Here is a 24,619-nt window from a genome sequence, read left to right on the forward strand (position 1 = left end):
GTCTGGTATGACTCTAGTCCAGTGTCATTTGAATGGCAAAAACTTGCTTTCCTGGGAGCCAACTCTAGGAGTGAGGACATGTTCTTCAGCTGAGCTGCATGCTTACCAAAACAAAATAATCATGTTGTCTTTGGCACATTCACTTCCTGATTTACAGTTTTATGCATAGTGAAGCAGTTTCAGTGGGAGCTACCTAGAGTGTCTTTATCCCTTTATGCCTTTATTAGGAAATAGATGAAGAAGGGGAGGTGGGCATGTGAGTTGGAGTCTGCTCAATATGAAGAAAGTCTTAATCCCCACAACTAGTCACCTGAGTAAATGGCTTGATGTCCAGCAATGTCTGCTTTCTGTAACTCTACTTACTGTAACAGTGAGTAACTGTATCAGCCTCAGCCACTTACTGAGTCTGAACTGGCCAAGACAAAATTTGGATGTTTCATTGTGATTTTTTTTTTCCTTCTTCACTCTATTTGGAAGTTTCCCTAAGATTCTCAAGGAGATGAATTATTCACCAAGCAGCTGAAGCCACCATTCCTTGATCATAGTAGAAAAACTGGAGAATCATAAGCCACAAAAATCATTCCAACCAACAAATAAAATACATGTTACACTCAAAAACATTTGACAAAATCTGTACACAAATAGTCAGACTGTGGAACTCTTTGCTAAAGGATGTCATGGATGCAAAACACGTACATGGATTCAGGTGAACATGTACCTTGTAGCTAGACCACTGGGAGTTTTTGAATAGACACATACTGTTGGGAAATCTCCCCAGCTGAAAAGAGAATCTAGGATAGTGCTTGGGAAAACTATTGGATATGCTTGTCCTCTTCCTGCTCTCCCTGGCCATCCACGCACGGTCATGTTGGAGGCAGGGCGCTGTGACAGATGGTCCCTTAGCCTAAACCAGTATGGCCATTCATGTGTTCTTACATAGCTTGGTAATATTTTATTTATTACAGTCATATACCTGCATAGTTTGCATTTTCTTAATGTGTACAGCATTGTACAGACATTTGGGAGAAGAGGTGAAAAATACACTGCTTAAGACAGGTACTGAGTTTTGTCTCCTTTAAATTTCCTAGCACTTGGGATTGCCCAGTAAGCCAGTCCGTGAGCTTCCTTTCCCTACCTTGTCTCTGTCTCTACAGCATGCTGCATTTTAATCTGTACACTGGAACCTATTGCTGCAAAATCAGGGCCATCAAGTTTTGAGCATTTGAGAGGGGCTGAGCTAGTATTGCCAATAATAAATAAAACCTAAATTATTTGTATCTGCAAGAAGAAACAATTGGCCAAATACTTAAAGTACTTAAAATGTATAGCTGGAAGGAAATATCCCATACAGCCCCTCTGTTGTGCACTGTATAAGAAATGAGGAAAAATCATACTGTATTACAGCAAGACAAATGTAACAGACAAAAAATTAGACACATAGGCACAAGTCATCATTACATGTCCTCCCAGAGACAAGTGGGTCAGCTTTGTGTCAGGGCTAAAACTGCATCCAGGTATGGTGAAGAAGGGCACCTTCCAAGCTAAAGGCTGCAGCCAGCCGGGCACCAGTCCTGGGGAATGAGTTCTGGGAACCTTACATCTGATACTCCGTGGGATTAGGGTTCAGTCTCGTGGAAGCACACACACAGACAGCACAAAGCCATTTAGCTTTGCACTGCCTTGGACTCTGGCTTTTAGGTTGCCAGCAACCTCCTCAGGACAGCTACAAGAAGAAAAGTGTAGCGTTGGTTCTGTTTCACTGAGATATATTTTTAGTTGTCAGCAGATTACAGATGAGAAAAAAAATAGTCATTTTACAATTTCTTCTGCACAGAAGTGCTTTCTAAACAGTGTAGAAGAATATGAACTCCAACCTCTCTTCTCACCAGTCTAAGGACTCCCACAGGAATCCCTTAAATCTGGTACAATGGGGCAGAACTAGCTACAGCTGAGAGGGTTTTTGAGTAACTAGAGGAAACAGAGTTCTGCTGTGGAGATTCCCTCAGGAATGGGGAACTGGGTCATGACCAGCTTCTGGGAAGCAAGTATAGTAGCTTTTAAAACAGCAGGCTAAAATAACCAAAACACTTTGGAAAGTCCCAGCTCATCTCATGCTTTACTTGTGATTGCTAATATTACTAGGACTGCTGACAGTGTTGCTGTGTGTGCTTCAACTGCACCACAAGAGTAGTTCATTCCACTGTAAAGCCAAGTGAACATCTCCTTAACGCACACAAGGTATTACATTTCTATTTCAAGAAACAATTCCAAGAAGGAACAATTGCACAGGAATTTAGTGGAGGCTGGCTCCTGGGAAGAGCTCTGCTTTCCCGCTCACAGACACCAGGCTCCAGCAGCCCAAACAGTCCATCCCGTCTCTCCTACCTCCAGGCACACACACGTAGAAGCCCTGCTCTCCTTCTCCTCTCGCTTCCCGTTCTTCCTCCATGAGACATGTTGATGATCATCCCCCTGCTTACCCCACCCCCACACCCATCACACCTATCCTCCCCAACTGCTCCATCATCAGATAGACTTCAAGCAAGCCACAGGGGCAGCCAGGGGACACCTGTAAAATGTCCCTAGGAAGGAGAACAGCGGGCATATTGCATCCTGCTCATTCTTCAAGCACAACCTTCCCTGCCCAAATGCCTCGAAGGAGAAGGCAAGGGAACTACCTGGCAGAAAGGCAGCCAAAGAAGTGGAAGGAGGCCTCCAGAATAAGAAGGTCAGTGGTACCAAGGGCCAGTCTTGAGCCAGAGGTTGTACCTCTCCCTGCTGGCAGCCTTGGCATCCCAGGAGGCATTACAAGCAGCAGAGACTGAGACCCTGCAGGGGAGGAGACACAAGCCTCCGCAGGAAACACTGAGGAGACTTTTGCCATAGGTGCACAATCAGGCAACCAGTTCTGGCCAGGAAGATGCCACAACCCTAAATGTTGTATTTATTGCTCTGAGCAGTGCTGAGAAGTCCGGGGAGATGGAGGTGTGTGCAAAGGCTAAAGCCAGGATGTGTGGCCATCTGTCACACTCATGAAAGCTGAAGCGTAGGAGATGGGAAGGGGATCAGACACCTATCTAGGAGGACAGTGGCTCGAGAGAGAAGTGCAGTGGCATGATGGAGCAGACCCACTGTAGCAAACAGGACCTCAATGCAAAGTGAGGATGTTTGTGAAGGAGCTGCCTGTGACTCCTGCCCACACGTGGGAGCAAAATGGCAACCTCCACCGTGGTGCTGAGGTCAGCTAAGGAACTGGCTGGTCACCACATCCAAATCATATACATTTTTCCATTCTGAATGACAAAAAAAAGTGAGTGGTGTGAGGCGAAACTGCATGACTGCCCCTCTTGAGAGCACAAACATGCCTCATGCCAATGCATGTCTCCTCTCTGGAACACAGGCCTCGCCTTGGTGGTCTCGGCTCATACCTCATTTTCCAGGCAGCAGCCCCAATTTTAGATGATAGCCATATTCAGCCCAAAGGCTTCCTTCTGTGTCCCTGCCATTCACCACATTCAGCTCAGCAGCTATGGCGTGCTAGGCTTTATTTGCTGCAAGCCTTCTGCCCCTGTCCCTGATTTCTCCCACCACAACCCCTGCCCAAGCCATCTGTGATCTGAATCACCTCAATCCAGATTCTTGTCCTTCTCAATGCTAAAATTAGTCCACGCACACAGGCCAGATAGTAAGGCACCTCCCCACTGCCACCTGCCTGATGGCTCTATCCATTGAGCTTCTCAGGGCTTCCTCCTATATTTCCTTTCACCTGCCTCTTGTGCTCTTGGATGTGAGTGTCAATATTAAAGGCTCACAATATATGTACCGCCTGAAGGTTTCCAGACCATGCCTAAATGTGGAATTAGTAGGTGGGACTCTGGGAACAGCTTCATGGCTAGGTGTCCCACATGTATCACCCCCCAACACACACCTAACAGACCCACCACCAAGGCTGCTTATAGGACAGGACAAATGATTCTGGACCTGGCCAGGAGGACTAAAGGAAGGAGAGTTTCGCCCTTCAAATCACTTAAGGTTTCACAGGTTTCCTGTTGCAGCAGGCAGCTTGCCACTTTGCACTGTGCCTACACAGGCAGTGTTGGCGGGTGAGGGGGAGCTCGGGCAAAGCTGGGTCTGGGAGCAGCGTTCAAAGTGCAAGACGACGTCAAAGTGGTCAGTGAACTCTGACAGTGCTGCGGCACTGGGGTCAGCACTGGGACAGTCAGTCACCTCTACAGAAGTGTCCAAACAAAACAAACTTGTCTTAGCCCCCACAGACACCCAAGCCACCCTAGTAGTCCAGGTTTCCTGGGTGAGCTTAGCCTGGTCAGTTATCATGTCGCTTACCACAGCCAGGAGAAGAAAGCCTACCCCCCCGGGCTCAAACACTAGTGGCTAGGCTCAGCTTGTTTTTTTCACTCATATTTAGATGATGCAGTATCAGAGAACTACATGAGGCTCCCATGGCCCTGAAAACTGAAACAGAAAGCAGAGGCAGATACCAGTGACACAGCAGGGGCTGTGGTGTCAGAACCCATCCAGCATGGGACCAGACAGCAGCCACAGACCAGCTCAGCTCACTGGGGCAGTACCTCAGCACTTTCCAGCGCTGTTTCAGCTCTACACCCAGCCAGATGGGCAGCCGTAAGTATCCTCCACTGGGTCCCTCACCTTTCTAATGCCGCTAACATCTGGGGAGAGCTGCCAGGAAAAGAAGTGGTGCTGCAGGGTACAAATGTCTGGGAGGGAGCAGGTCCTTCCCCAGCTGTGGCACACTTTTGGGGCAGTTCATCTGTAGTGTGATCTGTGTGCTGCTGGCTGGTTTCTGTTTGCCAGCAATCCTTCTTGTCAGTGGCCTTTCTTAACCTGTGGTTTCCCCACAGCCCATCCTGTCTGAGGGGGGGAAAGAGGGATCCTGGGGTGGGGAGGTGGGGGGGGAGGCAGGTAGCTTGAAGGAAAGGTGCCAACTCCAAAGCTGCCTTCCTTTCTCACTGCTCTTTCACAGCATTACTCAGCAGCTGGGGAGAGGGGATGCAGGAAAGGCAAGTCTTCTGGGGGCTCTTCAGTGCAAGAGAAAATGCCCATTCCCTCACCCCTTTGCATTCAGCCTGTTCACTGCAGTGGGGTCTGGCAGCTCCACAGGGATCTGTCCCCTGCGCAGAGGGGCCCAGGCACTCAGTCAGCAGCTCACTGAGCAGAAGGCACAGCCTCAGCCTGGGAAGGTGCTCACCTGCCTATGAGCCAGCAGAGGGAAGGGCCCTGCAGTCCCAGCAGCACAGAGGGTCCCTACAAGCCCCATCTCACACACAGACACCCCAAGGACCTCCTGACCTGTGCACAAGGAGCCTGGGAGGCTGAGACACAGAGCTCTCCCATGGTGAAGTTCAGTGCTTCCACTGATGCCTGCCCAGAAACAAGGGGGCTGAAGCCAGGCTGGGGCTCACTGTGCCATGCTTGGGTTCCTCTTTCTTGCACCTTTGTGGTAGAGCTGCAGACTCTCCCATCCAAAGGCACAGGCACGTCCTTAGAGGCCGAGGGGCTGCAGATGTCTGGGAAAAGCCCCAGCTGGACACCGAGTGACAGCTGTTTCCTGTTAATCTCCTGCTTCTCAGCCAGGCTGCCTCCAAAACACCCCCAGAACCAAGCTGCTGAGCTCACAAAAGCTGTGTCTGCAGTTGTGCTGGTGTCAGGGTACCAGGTCTCAGCTTTCATTGCCAAACTGTATGTTACCTCCTGCCATGCGCTCTTTGCCCCAGCTGGCACAGGGCACCCATGCCAGGCATGTTTCTGTCCCTGTCACAGTCACACCTGGGGACAGGGATTTACCTGGTGGGCTGGGCTGGGGAGGCAGCAGGAGGCTGAGGGGCAAAGCTGCCTGGAATTTAGCAGAATGAACAGAGGAACATCACTGCAAAGAGAAACTAGGTTTTTACAGATATGAGCCTCAAAACAGAGGAGAGGGCAGAGATACCATGGGATTTTTCTGAGCCCTCACACACGCAGAGATCACATAGCAGCACAGTGTCACTGAGGTGGCTCTACTCCACCCCTGCCATATATTTCCATGAACCTTCTAGGAATTTAATTCTCTATCCCCTCTCTGGTAAACATGTGCAGCTAGGACAATTTTTAATTGCTCTTATATTTTATGGAGGTGGGGGTAATAAAAGGTAATGTGAGATGATTGAACAAAAGCCTGTTTCTACAAGCCTGCCTTCTTTAGGAAACCAGTCTACAGAAATTCCACAGCAAGGGCTGGTGGGTGGGCAGAACCAGGAGCTGGCTGGGCTGTACCGGTCCCAGCTCTGAGTTCTGACAAAAATCCTGGGGGAGGTGGTCAGCTAACCAAGAGCCCCCTCCAAGCACAGCTTGTTCTCCCTCTGAGGGCTGTGAGGCAGGATGGCAGGGAAAACAGTGGGCAGGTGTGAGCCCTTGCAGGACAAGGAGAGGAGGAGCAGCAATGCCTGGCTGCAGGAGAGAACGCATACAGACAAAACAAGAGGCAATACCAGGGTCAAGACAAACCCTAGAGAAATTACATGTGCACAAGGTCTCATTCTGCAGCATGTTCTGGGCCTGAGCACAGATATTTTCCTGGTCATTTGTGTCTTCACTGTAGATTCAGAACAATGGGCATTCTCCACGTGACCTTCCAGTCTTTTCAGAAGCCTGTTGTGAAGAAGACCTCCAAGGGAAGCTACAGGAAGGGGAAGGAGACACGTCAGTGTCTGGATGCTGTGATGCCCTTCCATGCTGATGTGTGTTCCTTCTGGCTATGACTATGTGGAGGAGAAGTTTGGGACAGAGAAGCTTTATCCCTGTGCAAATTAAACATAAGTGACCCACTCCCAAGTATCCAGGGAGACAGGGAGTGGGAGGGGGATGCTGAAGGGTCTCTAGTCACCAGCACTGTAGCCAGGCACCGGGTGCAGATTGAGTGGGGTCTCTCCTGGCACTCTAAAAATGCAGAGGCTGTACCAAATCCACAAGTGGCTGGGGGGTGATGGCCTATGACACCCAGGACATCAGGATGATCTATCACCAGGCAATGGGCAGTGGAGGGGAGACAGCAGGACCAACGTCATGAAATTCTTGAGGGAAGGTGGTAAATGACTCACAGGAGAGAATGCTTGGCAAAGGCAGGAAAGGGGTTATTTGCAGAGCCTCAAGCTGGAGGCTGAGCTTGAAGCCAATGTCTCTGAACTCCTTGCCCTGTGTTTGTTCCTCTGTGCAGACCTGGGTGGCTAGTGCTGCAATGCCATGTGGCTCTCCAGCCAGGGATACCCCTTCCTGATGCCACTTCCCTGTTTTTCTGCATGAACCAGAAGCCTGCAAGAGGACACTGAAGGCAGTCCACGTTTCTGGGAGAGGACCAGGGAGTCGAGTTTGCCAGGCAGTCTGAGAGAGGAGCGAGGATGGCAATCACAGGTCTGTCACTGTAGCACCCATTTCCCCAGGCCTCGAAGGAGGGCGAGTGGCTGCAGGTGGGTCCGGGGTGCCTCTCTGTGGTGGACAACTGCCTGTCCACGTGGGGCATCAGTCCTCACACAACAGGAACAGAGGAGCACCGTGTCTGCCAGCCTCAGTGGGGAGCAGAGCTGCAGGTGATCAGCCCTGCTGTGCCCAGAAATGTATGGGCATGCAAGGGCCTCAGGGGTACGTGGGTGCTGGAAACGCATGTCATCAGTGACATCAGGTGTCCTAGAGCTATGGGGGGAGGAGGGGGCACACAGGGAGGCAGGGGGAGCCCTGCACTTCAGACTCTGTCATGCCTGCATTTTACTCTGTAGTCCAAAGATCACAAGGGATGTCCTTGTCTGAGCAGACCTGAAAGAAAAGCATTTCCCCAGAATAGCTTTTAACCCCCTCCTTACCAGACAGCAGTGTTTGCTCCCCTCCCATCACTGCAGTTTGCTGACAAATGTCTCTCTTGTCCAACAGGAGATCACGGTGCAAAGGGCACGTGTGGGGCTAAGGGAGCCATACTGTCCTCCCAGTTCTGTTCCATGCTCGGGACATCATTAAGCCACCTTTGCTGTGACCAAAAATGCACCCCCCCTCGACCCAGTAACACATGTGCAGCACAGTCAGAGGCAGGACTCAGATGCTCCTGCTCTAGTTGCAAGGGGAGTCCTGAGACCTCAGTGACACAGGCTCAAAGTACATCCTGGGAAGGGTGCCATAACACGCAACAACCAAGGGGTCCCCCCCTTCATGTTTTGCAGCAGGCATCCCCAAAGCAGACTTTACCATGCTATCAAGAGAGCATGCAGGTACCAGGATGGGTTTGCTGCAACAGAGGTACACCGGGCACCTGCTCTATGCGCTGACCCTACTCAAGTCTGCCGGGACCTTGGTCTTGATGCTCTATGCGCTGCTGTGAGAAGCTGGGAACCTGGTCGACCTCCCTGACAAACGCATTGGCTTTTACAACTTCTGCCTGTGGAATGAGACAGCCGGCCGGCTACAGGGCCTGGAGTACGAGCACCTGCAGATGATGGGCATCAGCCTACCAGGAATAGTGATAGCCAGGGTCTGTGTGTATGCCTGCCTGGTCTTCAGCATCTTCTACCCCAGTTTTGTTGCACGTGTGAAGTGCACAGAGGAGACAGAGGGCTGGAAGGTGATCACCGTCATACTCATCATCAAGACGATAATCCTGTCTGGAGGCCTGGGTATATTTCTTTTCCAAACCACACAGTGGATTCACCCTCTGATTGGCACTGCTTGGGTCTCAGGCTCTGCTACTGCTCCAGATTCTCACTGCCACTATGTACCTCAGCTGGGCCAAGCACACACCTCGTGTCAAACCCCTTTTACTGCGGAGGCCCTGCCCATTGAGTTTGGCAGTGAAGAAGATGCAAGAGCTATTGATAACCTGATTTAAAACAGTAATCCTGCTACAGCTTTAGTCACCGACACAAATCTGATCCTTAGTCCAAAGGCCCCCGTCCAGCCATGCTCTGGCACACAGCTGCGTGCAGCACTCCTGCAGCGAGCAGGCGGCAGACACTAACACCCACAGCACAGCGTGGAAGCTTTCTGGCAACAGCAGCATGTAACACACCCCTCAGCCTGGGGCACAGCAGCAAAGCAACAATATTTCTGGTCCTGACTCAGAGGACAGTGAAGGGGGCAGATCAGAACTAGCACACAGTGGACACAGCCCTCTGGCCAGATCTAACCTAAGTATAGACAGGCAGAGATGCTAACAGGCTTCTTTTCTTGGAGTTGCCCAAAGACACTCTGCTTCTTCTCCACCTCCTGGACTAAGCAGGGATGCCTCTGAGGCAATTGTGACTCGAGGAGCTCTGGCTTCACACTGCCATCACTATAGTGATGATCACTACAGTGGTGGCCCTGGAAGTGGAAATACTCTCTTCAGCAGGAGCCCCTGTACTTCACCTGCTGGAATAATATCTGGAGTGACTCTGCTTTAGTTCATTGGGGTGAAGTGGCCCACATCCAACCCCAGCTGCAACAGAGCACCTGGAGGGGCAGCCTAACAACTTGCTGAACACAGCCCTAATGAGGAGAGTTTCCATGAGGAAGCAGAGGATTTTGGTGCAGAGCCCAAGGTTTGTCCCCACTGATATTATGGAGCTGAGCCCAGCACTCCAGCAGCCTTTGAGACTCCAGAACTGGTTCTGTGCAAGGGCAGCTCACCACAAAGCTAACTCAGACCCACCCATGACCCACACATGCCCCACACAAGGGTGCACTCGGGGAGATGGGCCAGGGCTGCTAAAGGCCAGGGCACAGTGCCCCAGCTGGGCCATCGCAGCCAGAGCACTGGAGGGGTCTCTGCTGCAGCAGCACACAGCACCGCTCCACGGCATGTCTGTAACCTCACACAAAGCAGCACTTCCTTTCCCCTCCATCCCCTTCGGGGACACGAGGGTCCATTTACTCTCCTGCTGCAGCCTTGGTGTGGATGTGGCTGTGGACGCTCATTTGACCAATTCTTTATTTCAGTAAAAGCTTTCGAACCTGCTCCAGTCTCACACGGTTTGTTCATCCCCCCACTTTGGATCGGGAAGAGGACACTGAGCCATCCTCATCCCGTCCTAAACCCCCACGCACACTGCCATGGGGTCAGCCCCCTCAGGACGGTCCCTGCCCCTCGCCAGTCTGCTCCCACCCATGTCTTCCTCTTCTATGGGAGGCCTGCCCGAGCCTGGGGGCAAATTCAGCATCAGGTCCAATGGGGACAGCGGGCCAGGCCCCGCTGCAGCCGGCACAGAGGGACAGCAAGGACAAGGGAGCCCCAAGGCTGAACCACGACTGTCTGGCTCTGCAGAGCCAGCAAAGGCCTTTCAGGGCCAGCAACGCCCGGCTCTACAGAAAACCTCAGAAAATAAACTACAACTGCATGGACAACTGCCTTTCTAAGGGGAAAAAACGGAAAAAATGGAAAAACCGTGAAAAAACTGAAAAAACGGAAAAAACGGAAAAACTGGAAATCACGGAAATCGCGGAAATCACAACACACAGAAAGATATTTGGGAAATAGTACAAAGGACTAAAGTAACTGTGTTTCACGTTGATGCTCATAGCAATACAGACGCTTTAGAATGACTTTATAACTCTGTTGCAGACAACTGGGCAAAAATTTCTCAAGTTGGACTGAAATTCCCTCAGAAGGAGGATCATGAAGGCTTGGTGAAATGGGCACACCAAAAGTGTGGGCATCTTGGAGAAAAAGCCACTTACAGGTGGGCTCAAGAGCATGGTATAACAATGTCACTTGATATGATCAAAGCTGTAACTGCCCAATGTCCCGTGTGCCAACACATTCACAAACACCTGGTGCCAAATATTGTGAAAAGAGAACTGGGGAGAGGAAAATAGCCAGGACAAATTTGACAAGTAGATTATACTGGACCTTTACCCCAGGACTGAGGGTGTAAATATATCTGTACTGCTGTAGATACATATTCTGGATATTTGATTGCCCATCCTTGTAAGAAAGCTACTCATCATAGTGCTATGATGAGTACAGTGACACAATAACTTTGTACAATGGAATTCCTTTGCAGATTCAAACTGTCAATGGGTCTCATTTTCAAGACAGGAAACTGCTCATTAAGCATCATTCTGCCGATCTCTGCACGACAGGGCACCCTGCGACCTTGGAGACGTCTGTGTGAGTTAAGCACAGGGGTGTCCTGCTGGTGGTCCCAGCCCGCCTACCAGCTCCTCCACACAGGGCAGCAAACCAGTCCTGGCCATTTGAACTCCTTCCACCCGCTCCAAAAAATGGAACCAGCAGGGATTGCCTGGGCAGAGCACAATGGGCGCTGCTCCATCCCAACACCCCGCGTTCGCAAGCTGTCTGGATTTGCACTTCACACGTGATAGGGAGAAATCTTACAGAAATATTTCATGAAAGGTTCATTTAGATAGATGAGTATGATATTTTTAGAATTTGCATATAGTTTTAGTGATAGAAAAGATTGGGCAAGAGTGTTTAAGAAAAAAAAGCATCACAGGTAATACTGTCTCCTTCTTCCTACAAAAAATAAGGTCATGATCTGGAAAGGCACCTGCTGAGCTGACAGTTTATTACAAAGAGAAAACAGTGATAAGAGCAAAAGGATAAGGTTAACTGGTTAGAAGTACTGCTGTTAACTACCATACACCCAGTTGTCTCCTCCTCCACTTCAGCCAACGCCTTTTCTGGCTTACCTGACTGTATCTCCCACACTTGTTATGAAGAAACAACAAAAAAATACCAGTCGGCTGATCTGGCATATTCACAATTTTTGTTCTCCAACTACAGCATGTTTTTTTCTTTCCCATATCACAGTTCTCATCAGTGTTAGTGCTGCCCAAGAGCATAGTGTTACCCAAATTTTTTTAACACTCACACTACTGATATTGCACGTCTTAGCTGCAAGACCTTACACAGCAGTCTATCTCTGAACCAGCAGCACTTGCACTATCCAGGAAAAACTGCATTACTTACTTGCGAGAAAAAGACGACCTTGTGCTTCCAGAAGCAGACGCCTGGACTCCAGGCACTAAAATACTGCCCTTGCTCCTTGAAGAGCTAAAATTGTCTTCACTCCCTGGAAAGGAAGAGTCAAAACATGAGGGAAATTAGAACTCAAAGCCTGTTTTCAAAGTAACATTGAACCACAAGCATCCTTCCTTTGTCCATCCTGTGTGAACTTTAGAAGTTGTGTGAATTTCCAAACATCTCTGAGGACAAGCGCTGGATTTGTTCCAGATTTTCCACATTTCTTCACAACTGGCACTTCCACAAGAGCAGAAAAAACATTTGGACACAAAGCCCTCACACTACAGAAGCCATGTTAGGACTTGGCTGGGACATTTGTTGTGACAACCTGTTTGCTTTCTCACAGCCACCAATGTGTGAATGAGGCTGCTCACGCGGCTCCTTCGGGAGCACATGGCTGTAACTGCAGGTTTCTCTTGCTTTAAACCACATGAAAACGCTACACGCTGGGAGGAAAGCTGCTTCCCTTTTGGTTTCTGAGCTGATGTATGCCTTGGCTAACAGGGTATATGCATGTGTGTATGTACACACATACGCAGGTTTTCAGGGGGCCCAGAAGCACAGTAAGGCCATTCCAATGGCCTTTAAATAATCCAATAATCACACGTGGCTCTCAAGTGCTTCTCGGCGGTTAGGCCATCTACCCGATTACTGACTTTCTATGGATCACAGCTTTTATTTCCCAAGCTCTGGCATATACAAGGAAAACTGCTCTTGTTTTGCTGAGGTCAGCACTAGGTAGGTGTACTGAGAAAATCTTCTCGTCTGGAAAAACCCATCCTAAAGTGAGGACTTTTTTCAGTCTGTCACTCAAAAGGCAAATGTCCCAAGCCATCTCCAGGTCTTACGCTGCAGCCACAACTGTGTATGATGACTTTATCTGAGGGGCTGGAAATAAGCTTCCAACATGCTCTGAACAGCTGGTCAGGGGGGAGCATCTCTCACCTGGGAATGTCTGGGCTCCATCCTATGCACAGGCAGCCCCAGCCAGCGGCTGCAGACGTACCAGGAACCCCATTTTTGCCATCATTCCCATGAGGGGAGATGCTGCTGCAGCTCCTGTCATCCCCAATGGGGCAGATAAACCTTCAGGTGCACAATCTCTCTGAAATCCTTCACAGAGCTGATGGTGATGGGCACGTCTTGCACCCCTGAATGCCCAGGACTGGGAAAAGGCCTTGTTGGCCCATGTCTTCACAGCCTTAAAGAGGACGAGACATCCAGCAACCACCCTGACCATCCGGCAACTCTGGGCAACTGGTCTGAGGATCAGCCGTGTTCGGATTTAACCCAACACTTTCCCAGCCTCACCAAGTCCCAGCGTCGGGATCAGCCCCCGTTTCTCTGTGCCTCTGGTTCAGCCCAGCCCAGACATTCCTCAGCCTGATTTCAAAGCACTGAATTGCACAGCCCAGCTCTTGCAAGGGGTGATCCCAGGGCCCAGCTGCATCACCTCTAACCAACTCCATACCAGTACAACACCCCTGATGATCAGACCTGAGTCACCACAGCTGTAACCAAATCAGAGCCACGTGCAAGTTTGCAAGGGAAGGGAGGGAGAGCAGCAAAGCTGCTTTGTTTCACAGAGCATTCATGTCATATCTACAGATGCAGATGCCAGTGACTCTCTCCTCAGGGAAACAAAATGGCCATGGGACACAATGTCTGAAGCTGCAACAGACTTTTCCTGATAAACAAAACTCTCCCATCTAAGAGACTAAGATACCAAATGCTGTCTTGGTGTCACGCTCGTCCCAAATCTACTTTTCCAAGTAAGACCTGAACAGGTAAACACGTTGTACAGCTTTCATACCTCTGGTGTTCAGGTTCCCAAAACACTCCTGCCCTTGCAAGACACCGGCAGCTTTCCAAAGCCAAGTCCTGGCTGTGGCACAGGGAACAGGAGCCCTAGCCAAGGCTCGTCTCAGCTGAAGTAAACCACATCATAATCAGATATCGCTATCAAAAGCATTTTTAGGAAGCAAGGCTTAATAATAGCCTCTCCCTGACCCGCCTGGCTTGGGGTGTAGCGCTGGGAAGGGCTGCCGGTAAGAGTTAGCAGAGCCTGAAAATGGAACCACCTTGAAGGCTGAGCTTTCTGAGAGCGTGAACTGCAGCTGAGAGCAGGTACCGTGTACGACTTAACTTGTCTGGCCCCAATTCTGATAACAGCTACACACAAGTTTAACACCCAGCACAGGAGACTACTTATGCTGAAAATTAGGCATGTGGCTATTACAGCATCACCAAGAACATTTAAAAATTAAAGGGGTCACTGCTAGTATCGGTTCCAAGTGTGTTAGTTATGCTCAAGCCAGCTCTGCATGTAGCAGAGCTCGACAGCAATGTTACTAGGAGACTTTAGAAAATACTTTCTCCCATTTGGTAAACATCTCTAAGCCAAACAACATGGCATCTGTCCATAAAATATCAACTGCAACATATTCCCCTGGGTACATTCCTTACACAGAGCCATGCAATAACCACACATGCACGCCTGGGGTATGGCATCCCAGTCTGCTCTTGCTCGCCATTACAGATGGTTGGATACCTTGCTGTATGGTCTTGCTGTTTCATAACCACCAAGGTATAGAAACCACAGAACTTAACTTACTCATCTTCTTACTGTATAAACATGACCTCTTTATGTATATATACATACATATATGTCAGTCTTGATGCTAGGTTTTGCATAGAGTCATGCAGTGAAACAGAGCTGTAAGTAAACCAGTGCTGACACAGACAGCTTGTCCTAAAATCATAAAGCACTTAATTTGCTGAGCTTCCTCGCCTTCAAAAGCATCCTGTCATATGGCAAAGAGACTAAAATATGAATGTTCACCACTCTGGTGCAGCAACCAGAGGAATAAGTGGCACGCTGTCTCTGTAGATGGCTTTATTTAGAGACCCCAGGGGAAGAGAGAGCACCTGACTGTGTAAAAAGTTCCAGCAAAGCCATTAGAAGCAGCTGGAAAAGTAGAGAGAATTCAGTTGTAATGCCCACTATTGAAAGGACCTGTATCTTATAAGAGATTTATCTTAATTCCTCTTAAAACCTTTAACTCACAGCTACATCTCTAGTTCCAATCTTTACCAGCATAAGCAGTATATTTCCAGGAATCACTAAGCTGCTTCTTTTCTGTTTAATATGGGGTTGTTCCTGCAAAATTGTTTTTGTACACCATCTAGGAAAGAAAACCACACTGCTCACATGCACTGACAAACGTAAGAAACTGCAAAGAAGTGATGGAGTCTTGCTTTAGCATTTCAGGCTTTTCTTCAGCTAACACCCCTAAAAAAGACCTAATTTGAGGGCAAAGTCTCCCAGTGGGAAACATGCTCGATCCATAGTGTCATGCCCACAGCTGGTTTTGGGCTCCGGTCCCTGGCCTTTGACTTATTACTTATTTACTATGACTATACATGAGACTCTTGCCTTGGACCTACTATATATTTTGCATCAAACAGTAACTGGGTGAAGGTGAATATAATCCTGCAAGCAAGGAACAGGACCCAGCACTCTCCTCCACTCTGTTCTTTGGGTGGCAGAAGTGGCTCCCACATGCTCTCCCTCTGCCCATGTCTCATACTCGCCACTACCATGAGGTCTAAAGTCAGTGGAGGAAGCTGAGGATGCTCTGCGTGTCGCAGTGGGTCAGGAACTCTTAGGAGAGGTGTGGATTTGAACTCCTTTGGTCTAAGGAGGGCTCTGAACTCAGATCTTTTGCCTGAGCTCTAACTGCTCAGCTGCCACACAAAACAGGGGGGTAGCACTAGCACAGGCCGTATTTCAAAGGAATGAAACGCGCTGGTTGCCTGCACTCACAGAGAAGGTCTGGCTCCAGTTCAGAGTGAAGCTGAGGCTCGCACGTGGGCACACTCTGGACTACAAGTAGGTGGCCAAGTCTGGGAGACAGGCACTCCTCTCTGGCATCTCCTGGGGATGGGTGGGGGTGTGTTGCTGCCTGGCCCGCTCTCTGCTGTGGATCTCTGATTGCAGTACCTAACCAAGCTCTCTTATTTTCGATGCGCTTCAGTCATCAAGCTCAGAGGTGGGAGCTCTGCTCCCAGAATGACGGTGAGAAGCCGAGCACAGCAATGTCCTGGCATTGCCAACCCTAAGGGTACCAACAGGTAGCCCCTCCCCATCCCACTGCACTGCCCGGTGAAGCCATCGCTCCCCACTCGTGGGCGGACGTCCACCCGACTGCGTGCCTGTGCTCCCTCCTCAGACAGAGCTGTTAATCACGGCTCAGCTGATTGCACGGCGCAGTAACAGCTGGTAACTCGGGCAGCTGGCAAAGATGCAGTCAGAGGAGACGTGGAGCAAAACTTCCAGTGTGAGTCTCCATCAGTTGTTCAAACCTGCTGGGTGAGGAGACTTCCAGCTCAATACCAGACAGAAGACTTTGGGGAAGAACTGCAGTGTGGATCCTGCTTCCCTGCCTTGAGATCTAAACTTGATTTTACTCTTTCCCCTCAATTCATACTGCTGGTTGTCTCATCTAAACTAATTCTTCATCCTGATTTTCCCTCGTCTAGCTTGCTTACTCTTCTCACTTTGGAAGAAGGTTTGTTATCAAATAGTCAAAATTTAGCTCATGAAGCAGTTTTCTGATCTCATCTAAATACTATCGTTTCGGTAGTAATGGGAACTGCATTAATGCAAATTATAAGCACTGCAGATCTCAAAATAAATATGGAATGTGACTTGTGTATGCTGTGAAACCACAACCAGCCAAGCTCTTCTCTAAACACAGTGACTATGAACTAGTGAGTAGGCTGAGAGCTGTCATATAGATTCTGCATATCACGATCATCTGAGCTTGTGTGTTTCTTATTTGATTTCAATTCATGGATTTGTAGAGCAGCCACAAGTGGATGCTGGAACAGACAAAGAGCATTACAAGTACTTTTGTTTCCTGCTTTATAGACCTTGAGGAGATTCTTCATACAGAAAACAGCCCAACCTAAATATTTTTCTGTTCTTCCATTTGCAGTTGGAGCTGTTCCAACATCACCTTAAAACTGGCTCCCATCAATTGTCTCTCCTCAGCCTGAAATGACCTTTGTCAGGGGGAACACATTCACAGAGTAGAAGGGAACAGTTTGGGTGACTTATCTTCCTCTTCAAACAAAAAGGCTCTTTCAATCAGAGACAGAAAGATGCTACTCTGCTACACCAACCCCATCAGGAACATTGAAACTGGAGGTTCAAGAAATACAGATAGTCGTATAACATGATACTCAACTTGCATATGACAGCTTTATAAAACGGATGTGTAAATCCACCTACGGACTTATCTTACTTAGAACAGATACTTATCTTTTCTAAGGAAGCACGTGGCGTCACCTCAGAAGATTTTTCCTATATCTGGCACTACTATTTGTTCTGCTTGAAGGGAAGGGGATGCAATATATTTCAAGTGCCTTGGGGAAGCGACGTACACCTTGCAGTGGCTGGAGGCTGGATTTACGAAAGGATGCCAGGTCCCCAGCTCCAAAGGGAGAATTTTGGAACTAGCACTCTCCCTGTCTGCCACCTCACTTGGGAAATCCCCGTCTCAATCAGCAAAGCTTCTCAGCTGTGGGAAACGCTTGTTCCTGGGCATGCCTAGAAGCAGGCCGGCTTTAAAAGCGCTGAACAGCTCGGTGCCTGGCTCCTCTCTAAAGACTGGGGTAAGTGTTTGTGGTGGTTTAGGCCCCACCAAGAACATTAGGGTCCACACAAAAGCGGCCCAAGGAAAGCTCTTTTCTGCTGTCTGCTTCACTAGGGAAGGGATCCACCTGGGATTTGCAGGGCCACATTTAGCTTTGAACTGGGAGGAGGCTGCACATCATCTCCCCATCACACCACCTGGGACAGGCACAGCATCCAGCAGTAAGAACCAGATGAAGAAACGGGGTTCCCAGCCTCTCAGCTTATTGTGGCCCTCTCCAGCTCCTCTGTAAATCCACCCCATTTAGGACGCCTGCCTGTCGTCACTACCTGCTGCTACATGGTGGGATCCCAACAGGCCTGAATTTCCCACAGCTCCCACCTCCATCAGGAGACCCCCTACCCACCCCCTGCAGCCAACACACCTGAGAAAACTAAGCTCTACAATCTAAAGTTTTGGGCAAAGTTGGGCAGCATCTATCTAGTTGCTCTTCCAGATGCTGGTTTCTGTTTTATATTCTTCATTGTGGTTTATTTATTGGAACAGGGACTGGACGTGCATTTCTCCCTTGTCCTAGCTACAATTGTAAAGGAATAAAAAAAGTTTCCTTTTAGCACATAATACTACAGAACAGGACTGACAAGTCTGTTTTATGGTTATTCTGCCTGTTACATTGCTACATTCACATATGAAAAAGAAAAAATAACACAAACCTCTCTCGGTGGGGTCATTAGAAGAGTTGCTCTCACAAACGATGTGCAAGGACGAGTCAAAAAGCTCAGCCAAGACCTGCTCAGTACATGCCCAAGCTGCCGTCTTTGTGGAGGGCTCCTCCTGTGCCTGCAGCGGTGGCGTCTGCCGGCCTTCACATGGTTCCTGCCAAGAGAATGCCACCTGTCAAACATTCAGGCTTTAGCTGCCACTTCTCCGATCTGGAAGAACGACTCAGCAGACAACACAATGACCGAGGACATCAGTATATGCAACATCTGGTCCCTCCAGCCTCTACTTCTGCAAAAAGCATTCACAGGAGAAAGTGCTGGAAAGCTGGCGTGTATTCAACCTGTGCAGTAGCAAACCCCCCACAGGCTGGAGGGGAACTTCCTCCTCGATGTACTGGTTTTCTTTCTGGTAAATCTGAAAGGCAAGTGTTTTGTGACTGGCCAGACTAAGCTGCCTCAGCATGCCCTGATCTCCAGACACGTGGCTTTACTGGGATTGCAAATAAAGATGACAGTTAGCTGTGGGACAAGCAGAAGGTGCTCCAGGATTTTCTGCACTTTCCAGCATTCCTATTTTCTACCCTGTTTGTTATAACAAACAGGATCTCCTGTTATATCCTTATAAGGCAAGAATGAAAAAACAAATGTATAAGGTTGAGTTACAATGAATAATATAGGTTTACCTTCCCAGCTTACTGTTGGTGGGGAATTACTCATATCATCCATTAACTACTTGAAAATCACAGGTGCATTGCGCTGTTTAGGTTATAAGGTAGGAGGATATTTTTTGAATTTCAGAGCCTTGCAAGTATTTGTTTAGGACGTTGTCCTGGTTTAGCTAGGATAGGGTTAAGTTTCCCCAGCAGTGGGGGGAAGCTCTAGCCGGATTATTCAATACCATGCTGATGTCACCTCCTGGCACCCAAGCGCGGGAGAGTCGGTGAGTGCGTGTGTTATGCCATCTCTCTGCTCTCACTGCTGTATTGTAGATATCTTGCTCTGTTCATTGTTATTACTGTTATTGTTATTGTTGTTGTTTGTTTTGTTGCTGTTGCACTGTTGCATTAAACCTCTCCTTATCTCAGCCCCGGGGCTTTGTATTTCACTCCCTTTGTGAGGGAGGGGCAGCGGCCACGTGGTCTCAGAGCCCAGCAGGGACTAAACCACCACAGACGTTACTATCATGAACATGGCTAAGCTAACTGCTTGACTTACGACTGTACGAGGTACAGAAAAAGCTTGCTCTCAGGCTTGTCCTCTTGATGAGCCATCTAACAAGGCAAAGTCCCAGAGCACAGCTGCTTCAAAGAAAGCAGTCTGCTGCCTCAGTTTTGCCCCAGAAACTGCAGATATATATGGGTTGTTTTGCTAGGGTTTGTGAGCCTGGTTTTGCCTCATACCTCTCTTCCTTCAGCTTGCCTGGCCATGGCTCCTCCTCCCTCTGCCAGGCTGCAGAGCACAGAGGGTGGTTGCTCAAGGTGCACGTCTGCCTGACATACCATCTCCACCTTTATTCCATGGTCCCCAGGCTCATCCGAACACAACTCTGGAAAGCAAAGGCATAAAGAATGACACGTGTTGGGGTCTGCTGAGCTTTAAAAGTCATGATTCTGCCTGTTGATTCAGTAGGACAAACCACATCCCAAGACTGTGCCGCAGAATGACCCTTGTGAAGGAAGATGGCAAAAACCTACACCCCACCTGAAGAGGGACATGGTTGTGACTGTTGACCCTCTGATACCCTCTGTGCTCTGCAAGCCCTGCTGCCCTCCTTGGGAAGGACTCCTGGCAGCAGGCGTCACTCAGCAGATGTCAGACGTCGCAGCCCAGAGCACTGGGTCTCACCGTGAAGAGCACGCACCTTCTCTTCCTACCCCTGCCAGAAGAGCCCTGGAGGTAACAGCATATCTGAAATGTGGACACTTGGTCTGAATTGTACCTGTCTCCTACAGGAGAGCTAAGAGACCTTGCTCAGAAGAGAAGGGGTACAGAGAACACAACACAATCTGCATTAGTCAGGCAGTAAGAGAACAAAACTTTCACCACAGACCACCTCGTTCTGGGTGAAATGCTATGCCAACGGAGAAGAGCCTCAGGGCCACTGGGCAGCAGGGCAGCAGGATCAGCAGGGCCCAGCAGTGGCACCGTTCACAAACCTCAGGCCACATCTGATGAGCATTTGGAATGACCAAAGAAAGGAGCCCTGGCTTGTGTGCCAGGATACGCGCTGAAACCTGAAGAAAGGTCAATTAACCTCTGGAAAAGGTCAACCTAATTCACCCTGTTCGTTAACGTTCAAAGCAGTGAATTCCAGGATGTTATAAGGGCAATGGCCACAGAACCACCACCCAAGGTGATGCTCCCAACTGCACCATGAACTGCCTGTTCCAGGCGTATCTGGATCGATGGGCTTTGAGTTGGACATGAAATTAAGACCTTTACAGCATCCTACCTGTCTGCACATCAGCGTATGCTCTGCCATCCTCAGGCTCAGGCACTTTCGGCTCCAGCTGCTCCTGCACTTGCTGCTTGGCCAGGGCTCTCCTGTGGACTTCTCCGTGCCTTGGACTCTGAGAACAGTGATGTGGGATACTCTGGCAGGCGGGAGGAAAAAAAAAATCCATCCCAGATTACTTTCTGTATGTAAGTAGCACTCCTTCCGCCCAAAGGTAAATGAGGATGGTCGCCCCTCACCCCACAGACTTGCAGTTCAGGGCCCTCACCCCGAGGAGGGACTCGTGGGCTCTGTGCCCCATGGGGGTGTTTGCTCCCAAGGCCTGTGTTGAACCCAGCTCCTCGGGACCTGCCCCACAGGGCACTGCCCCAGCACCCTTCTTGGCTGCCGTGTGGTCCAGAAAAGCCACAGCCGGGCACAGGGCACCAGAGTGGAGCACAGGGAACACAGGCTGCCCATCTGTGCTCTCCACCCTGGCACTGGCAATTTCCACCCCAACTCCTCCAGGGAGAAAGAGGCCTGTGTCTCGATGGCTTCCCATCCAAGAAAGGCTGATCTTCCTCTCCTAAGGCCTCTCCCACACATACACAATGCCAAGGAGGAGAAATGTAGCCACTGCTTACTTTTGCCTGGCACTGAACCAAAGCCTCGATGGTCTGGGCAGTTAACGTCACTGGCTAGAAAAGAGAACAAAGGCCAAGTGGGAGAAACTCCTCTGATGGTCCATGCTAGAAAGCAGAGTCACTCCCTTGACCCAGCTGGAACAACAAAGACACTTACAGATCCACTGAGGCCCAAGATGTTCACGAGAAGATGAATCGAGGGCAATGTGCTCACTTGCATTTCCTGGGCTCTGCTCCTTTGCCTGTGCACAGGGAATAGACAAAGGAAGAGCTCTGTATCACTGAACCCGGCTTTTTTTAAATAAAACGTGTAGAATTGGTTGTCCCCCTTCTTTCCTCTTTTTCATTTCTTCCTTAAAGTCTCCTTCGTTCAAGTTTCACGCGAGCCTTCCATTGCATTGTTCGTTTGTCACGTTCTTCAGTACAAAAGCGGCCGCCTCACTGCCCCGGGATGGGTGCGTCTCTTGCTCCTTATTCCAGTGTTTAGATGTAAGGGTACTGGTTGACCTTGGTGGGTATCCAGTGTAGACTGTGGAGGCTGGAGAAGCACTGATATAGGTCTGATGGGCAAACTGAGCCTGGTACTGACTCGGGTGGATGGTGGGTGAGGGCAGACCCCGTGGGCCCATGCTGACGGGGACCTGGTGGACAATGCTGGCGGGGTAGGTGGTGTGCTGCACGGCGTGCCGCGCAGACCCTTGTGAGGCCACCAGGTGCGCAACGGTGCCCGTGGAGCCCAGGGCAGCCGGGGCGGTGTATGTGTCGAGGTGGGGTTGGGTGGGCAGGTGAGCAGCGGCAGCCGCGGCCAAGTGAGGATGAACTGTACCATGGCTGGGACTATTGTGCGGGAAAGAGTACGATGCCTGAGCTATCGCTGGAGTGATGTAGGCTTGCTGTCTCCGGTGACTCCCTGTGCGATCGGTTGTGATGTGCTGCTGGGCCTGGATAAAGACAGCAACAGTGATAAGCAGTTACAAGACAAGAGAGGGCTCTTTACCACCTCAGTGGTGCCTGGGAGCCTCCCTGCAACACCAGAACGGCCTCAGGAAAGTCCCTTGTGCTCCTCCTGACGCCCTCAACATCACCACAGTCTTCCCTTAGAAATGGGTGATGGCAAAGGGTCCCTCCCAAGCCTAGGAAGACCCTGTAGTTTCATACATTCACTGAAATGGCCCCAAAAAAGACAATGCAGTCCCCCAGTTTGAGTCACAACCTCCTGGCACAGCTACCATGAAGACCCAGCCTTGGATGCCTGGCTCCTAAGAACATCTTCCACAAGTCCAGTCGCTCACACAACACACGGCTTTTGTTAGTGAACATGCTGATGAAATGCGGTCCACTGACAGCTCAGGGGAATGAAGTTGCCTAACAGCCTGGAACAGGCAATTTATTTTTGCTAAGTTTGGATCTTTGCAGTTATCATTTCCTTGGTTAGTAAAAATAACTTCTTTATTTTTGAAAGATAAAACCCTTGGCTCGATCAGATCCTGCAGGCGCCCGGTTCCCTCACGTAATCAGCTCTAATTAATTGAGCACAGGCAACGTCTTGCAGTGGGACAGGAGTAATGTACTTTTCCAAGGATCTTCTAAGTTGGTTTTTTTTGCATTGCACAATAATGTCAAGGAGTTTTCCCAGTCATTTGTAGTCAGAGTATTAAATAACCAATAAAGTAGGAATTAGAAGGCAAGAAGCGCAGTGCTCCATGTTATTTCCTTCTATTCTTCCAAGCCCTCTCATCCTCTCTGTAAGCACTCCCTACACTGTCATTGTGGTCTGAAATGCAGCAGCCACACTCCTCCCCCACTCTTGGAAACAGCATCTCACCCACTTCCTCCATTTTAACTTGCTTTTATTTCAAGTTTATTTAAATTTTTAAATTTCAACTACATTTTGAGGGGGAGGTGACATTCTTCTCCCCTAAATTATTTTTTTAAAAAAAACAGTTCTGCTTATATCCAGCTCTGGATGCAAACCAGCACTGTTCTCCGAGCTCTCCAGACCTTCTCCTCTTGAAACGTTGGTAACTGTGCTGTAACTTCCCTCCTCTCATTATCTCACCTTGGGGAAGAGGCCCCAGGTGCAGTATGTGAAAAGGGCATTATTTACTGAAGCTCCTGGGGAGCTCCCTGGGTGTTTTGATCACAGACTATGAAACACCTTAAGAACTGCCTGCTGCCAAGTAACGGGATTTGCACAGATCTCAGCCCAGGTTTATCACAGGATGGATCCAACTCACTACGTGAGGTCATGTATATACACAGAGGCTCTGCTTTGCCTTGTCACATCTGATGGGGACCTCTCCCAATCCCGCAGCCGGGCTGATGCACTCCCCTCACTTGGAAGACACTCTCCTCATAGTTACCCACAGCTAAGGAGAATTCAGTCCTTCCTACATGGTCATGCTCCACTCCTTTGTGTCTGAGCCACTGCACCTTCTCTCTCGCATTATTCCCCCTCACACTGCCAGATCATCTGACTTCAAAACCATGGTAAGAGTACCGCCAACCTGCTCAGGGGTGGGATCTGCACTACCTCTGCTGCCTGAGCTGGAAGATCAAGGTCTGCAGTGAAGTTGAAACAAGTCGATCAAACTCAACACGGGGCCCAACTATCATTAGACTAGACAGGACGCTGGAGGAGCGGTAACAGCTGGATGACGCACCACCAAAATCTGTCTCGGTTGATTTACCTGACTTAGATTAAGAGGTTGCTGCTGCTGGAAATGTGCTCCTGGTCGCTGCTGCCTATAGGCAATGGCTCCAGACAAGCTCCCTGAAGAGTGACCGCTGGTGGAGGTCACGGTGCTGGAGGACTTGGACTTGTAGGAGGATGAGTGGTGACTGGTGGTGACTGTGCCAGGAAAGGAAACACATTTGTAGCTTACATCACATTCTTTAATTGCTCACCCTACCTCTTCCTCACTGAATCTCCTCCAGAGTGGCTTTTGGGAGGAGACATACAACAGAAGCAGGATAAGAAAACCGTTTCTCTTAATTGACAGAATACCTCAGCAGTGCTTCATATACATGGCCAGCCTGTTATCCTAGAGGCAGACAAGCAGAGCCAGTATCTGGACCCAAACTGGGCCCAGCGAAGGCTTTATAGATCCTTCAGAAGTGTGAGAAACTGTTCTGCCAGC

At 49.5% G+C, this 24,619-nt stretch overlaps 2 protein-coding genes and 1 pseudogene across 2 annotated transcripts in view; 1 reads left to right on the forward strand and 2 right to left on the reverse strand.

The window, feature by feature from the left end:
* The window catches only part of LOC141944152 (uncharacterized), a 75,162-nt gene that overhangs the window by 1,869 nt on the left and 48,674 nt on the right, over positions 1–24,619 (reverse strand). Inside the window, exons 7-9 of the mRNA XM_074870259.1 lie at positions 19,802–19,947; positions 18,393–18,555; positions 11,966–12,068 (exon numbers count right to left, since the gene is read on the reverse strand). Of these exons, the coding sequence (XP_074726360.1) occupies positions 11,966–12,068; positions 18,393–18,555; positions 19,802–19,947 (412 nt within the window). The remainder of the gene's footprint in view (positions 1–11,965; positions 12,069–18,392; positions 18,556–19,801; positions 19,948–24,619) is intronic.
* Positions 6,970–9,557, forward strand: LOC141944625 (transmembrane protein 140-like; annotated as a pseudogene).
* LOC141944629 (homeodomain-interacting protein kinase 2-like) overlaps positions 21,049–24,619 on the reverse strand; it is a 43,488-nt gene continuing 39,917 nt past the window's right edge. The window contains 3 exon segments of the mRNA XM_074871549.1: positions 21,049–21,991; positions 21,994–22,420; positions 24,170–24,330. Coding sequence (XP_074727650.1) covers positions 21,963–21,991; positions 21,994–22,420; positions 24,170–24,330 — 617 coding nt within the window. The 3' untranslated portion in view covers positions 21,049–21,962.

The sequence above is a fragment of the Strix uralensis genome, chromosome 5 (genome assembly GCF_047716275.1).
Source record: "Strix uralensis isolate ZFMK-TIS-50842 chromosome 5, bStrUra1, whole genome shotgun sequence".
Taxonomy (NCBI): domain Eukaryota; kingdom Metazoa; phylum Chordata; class Aves; order Strigiformes; family Strigidae; genus Strix; species Strix uralensis.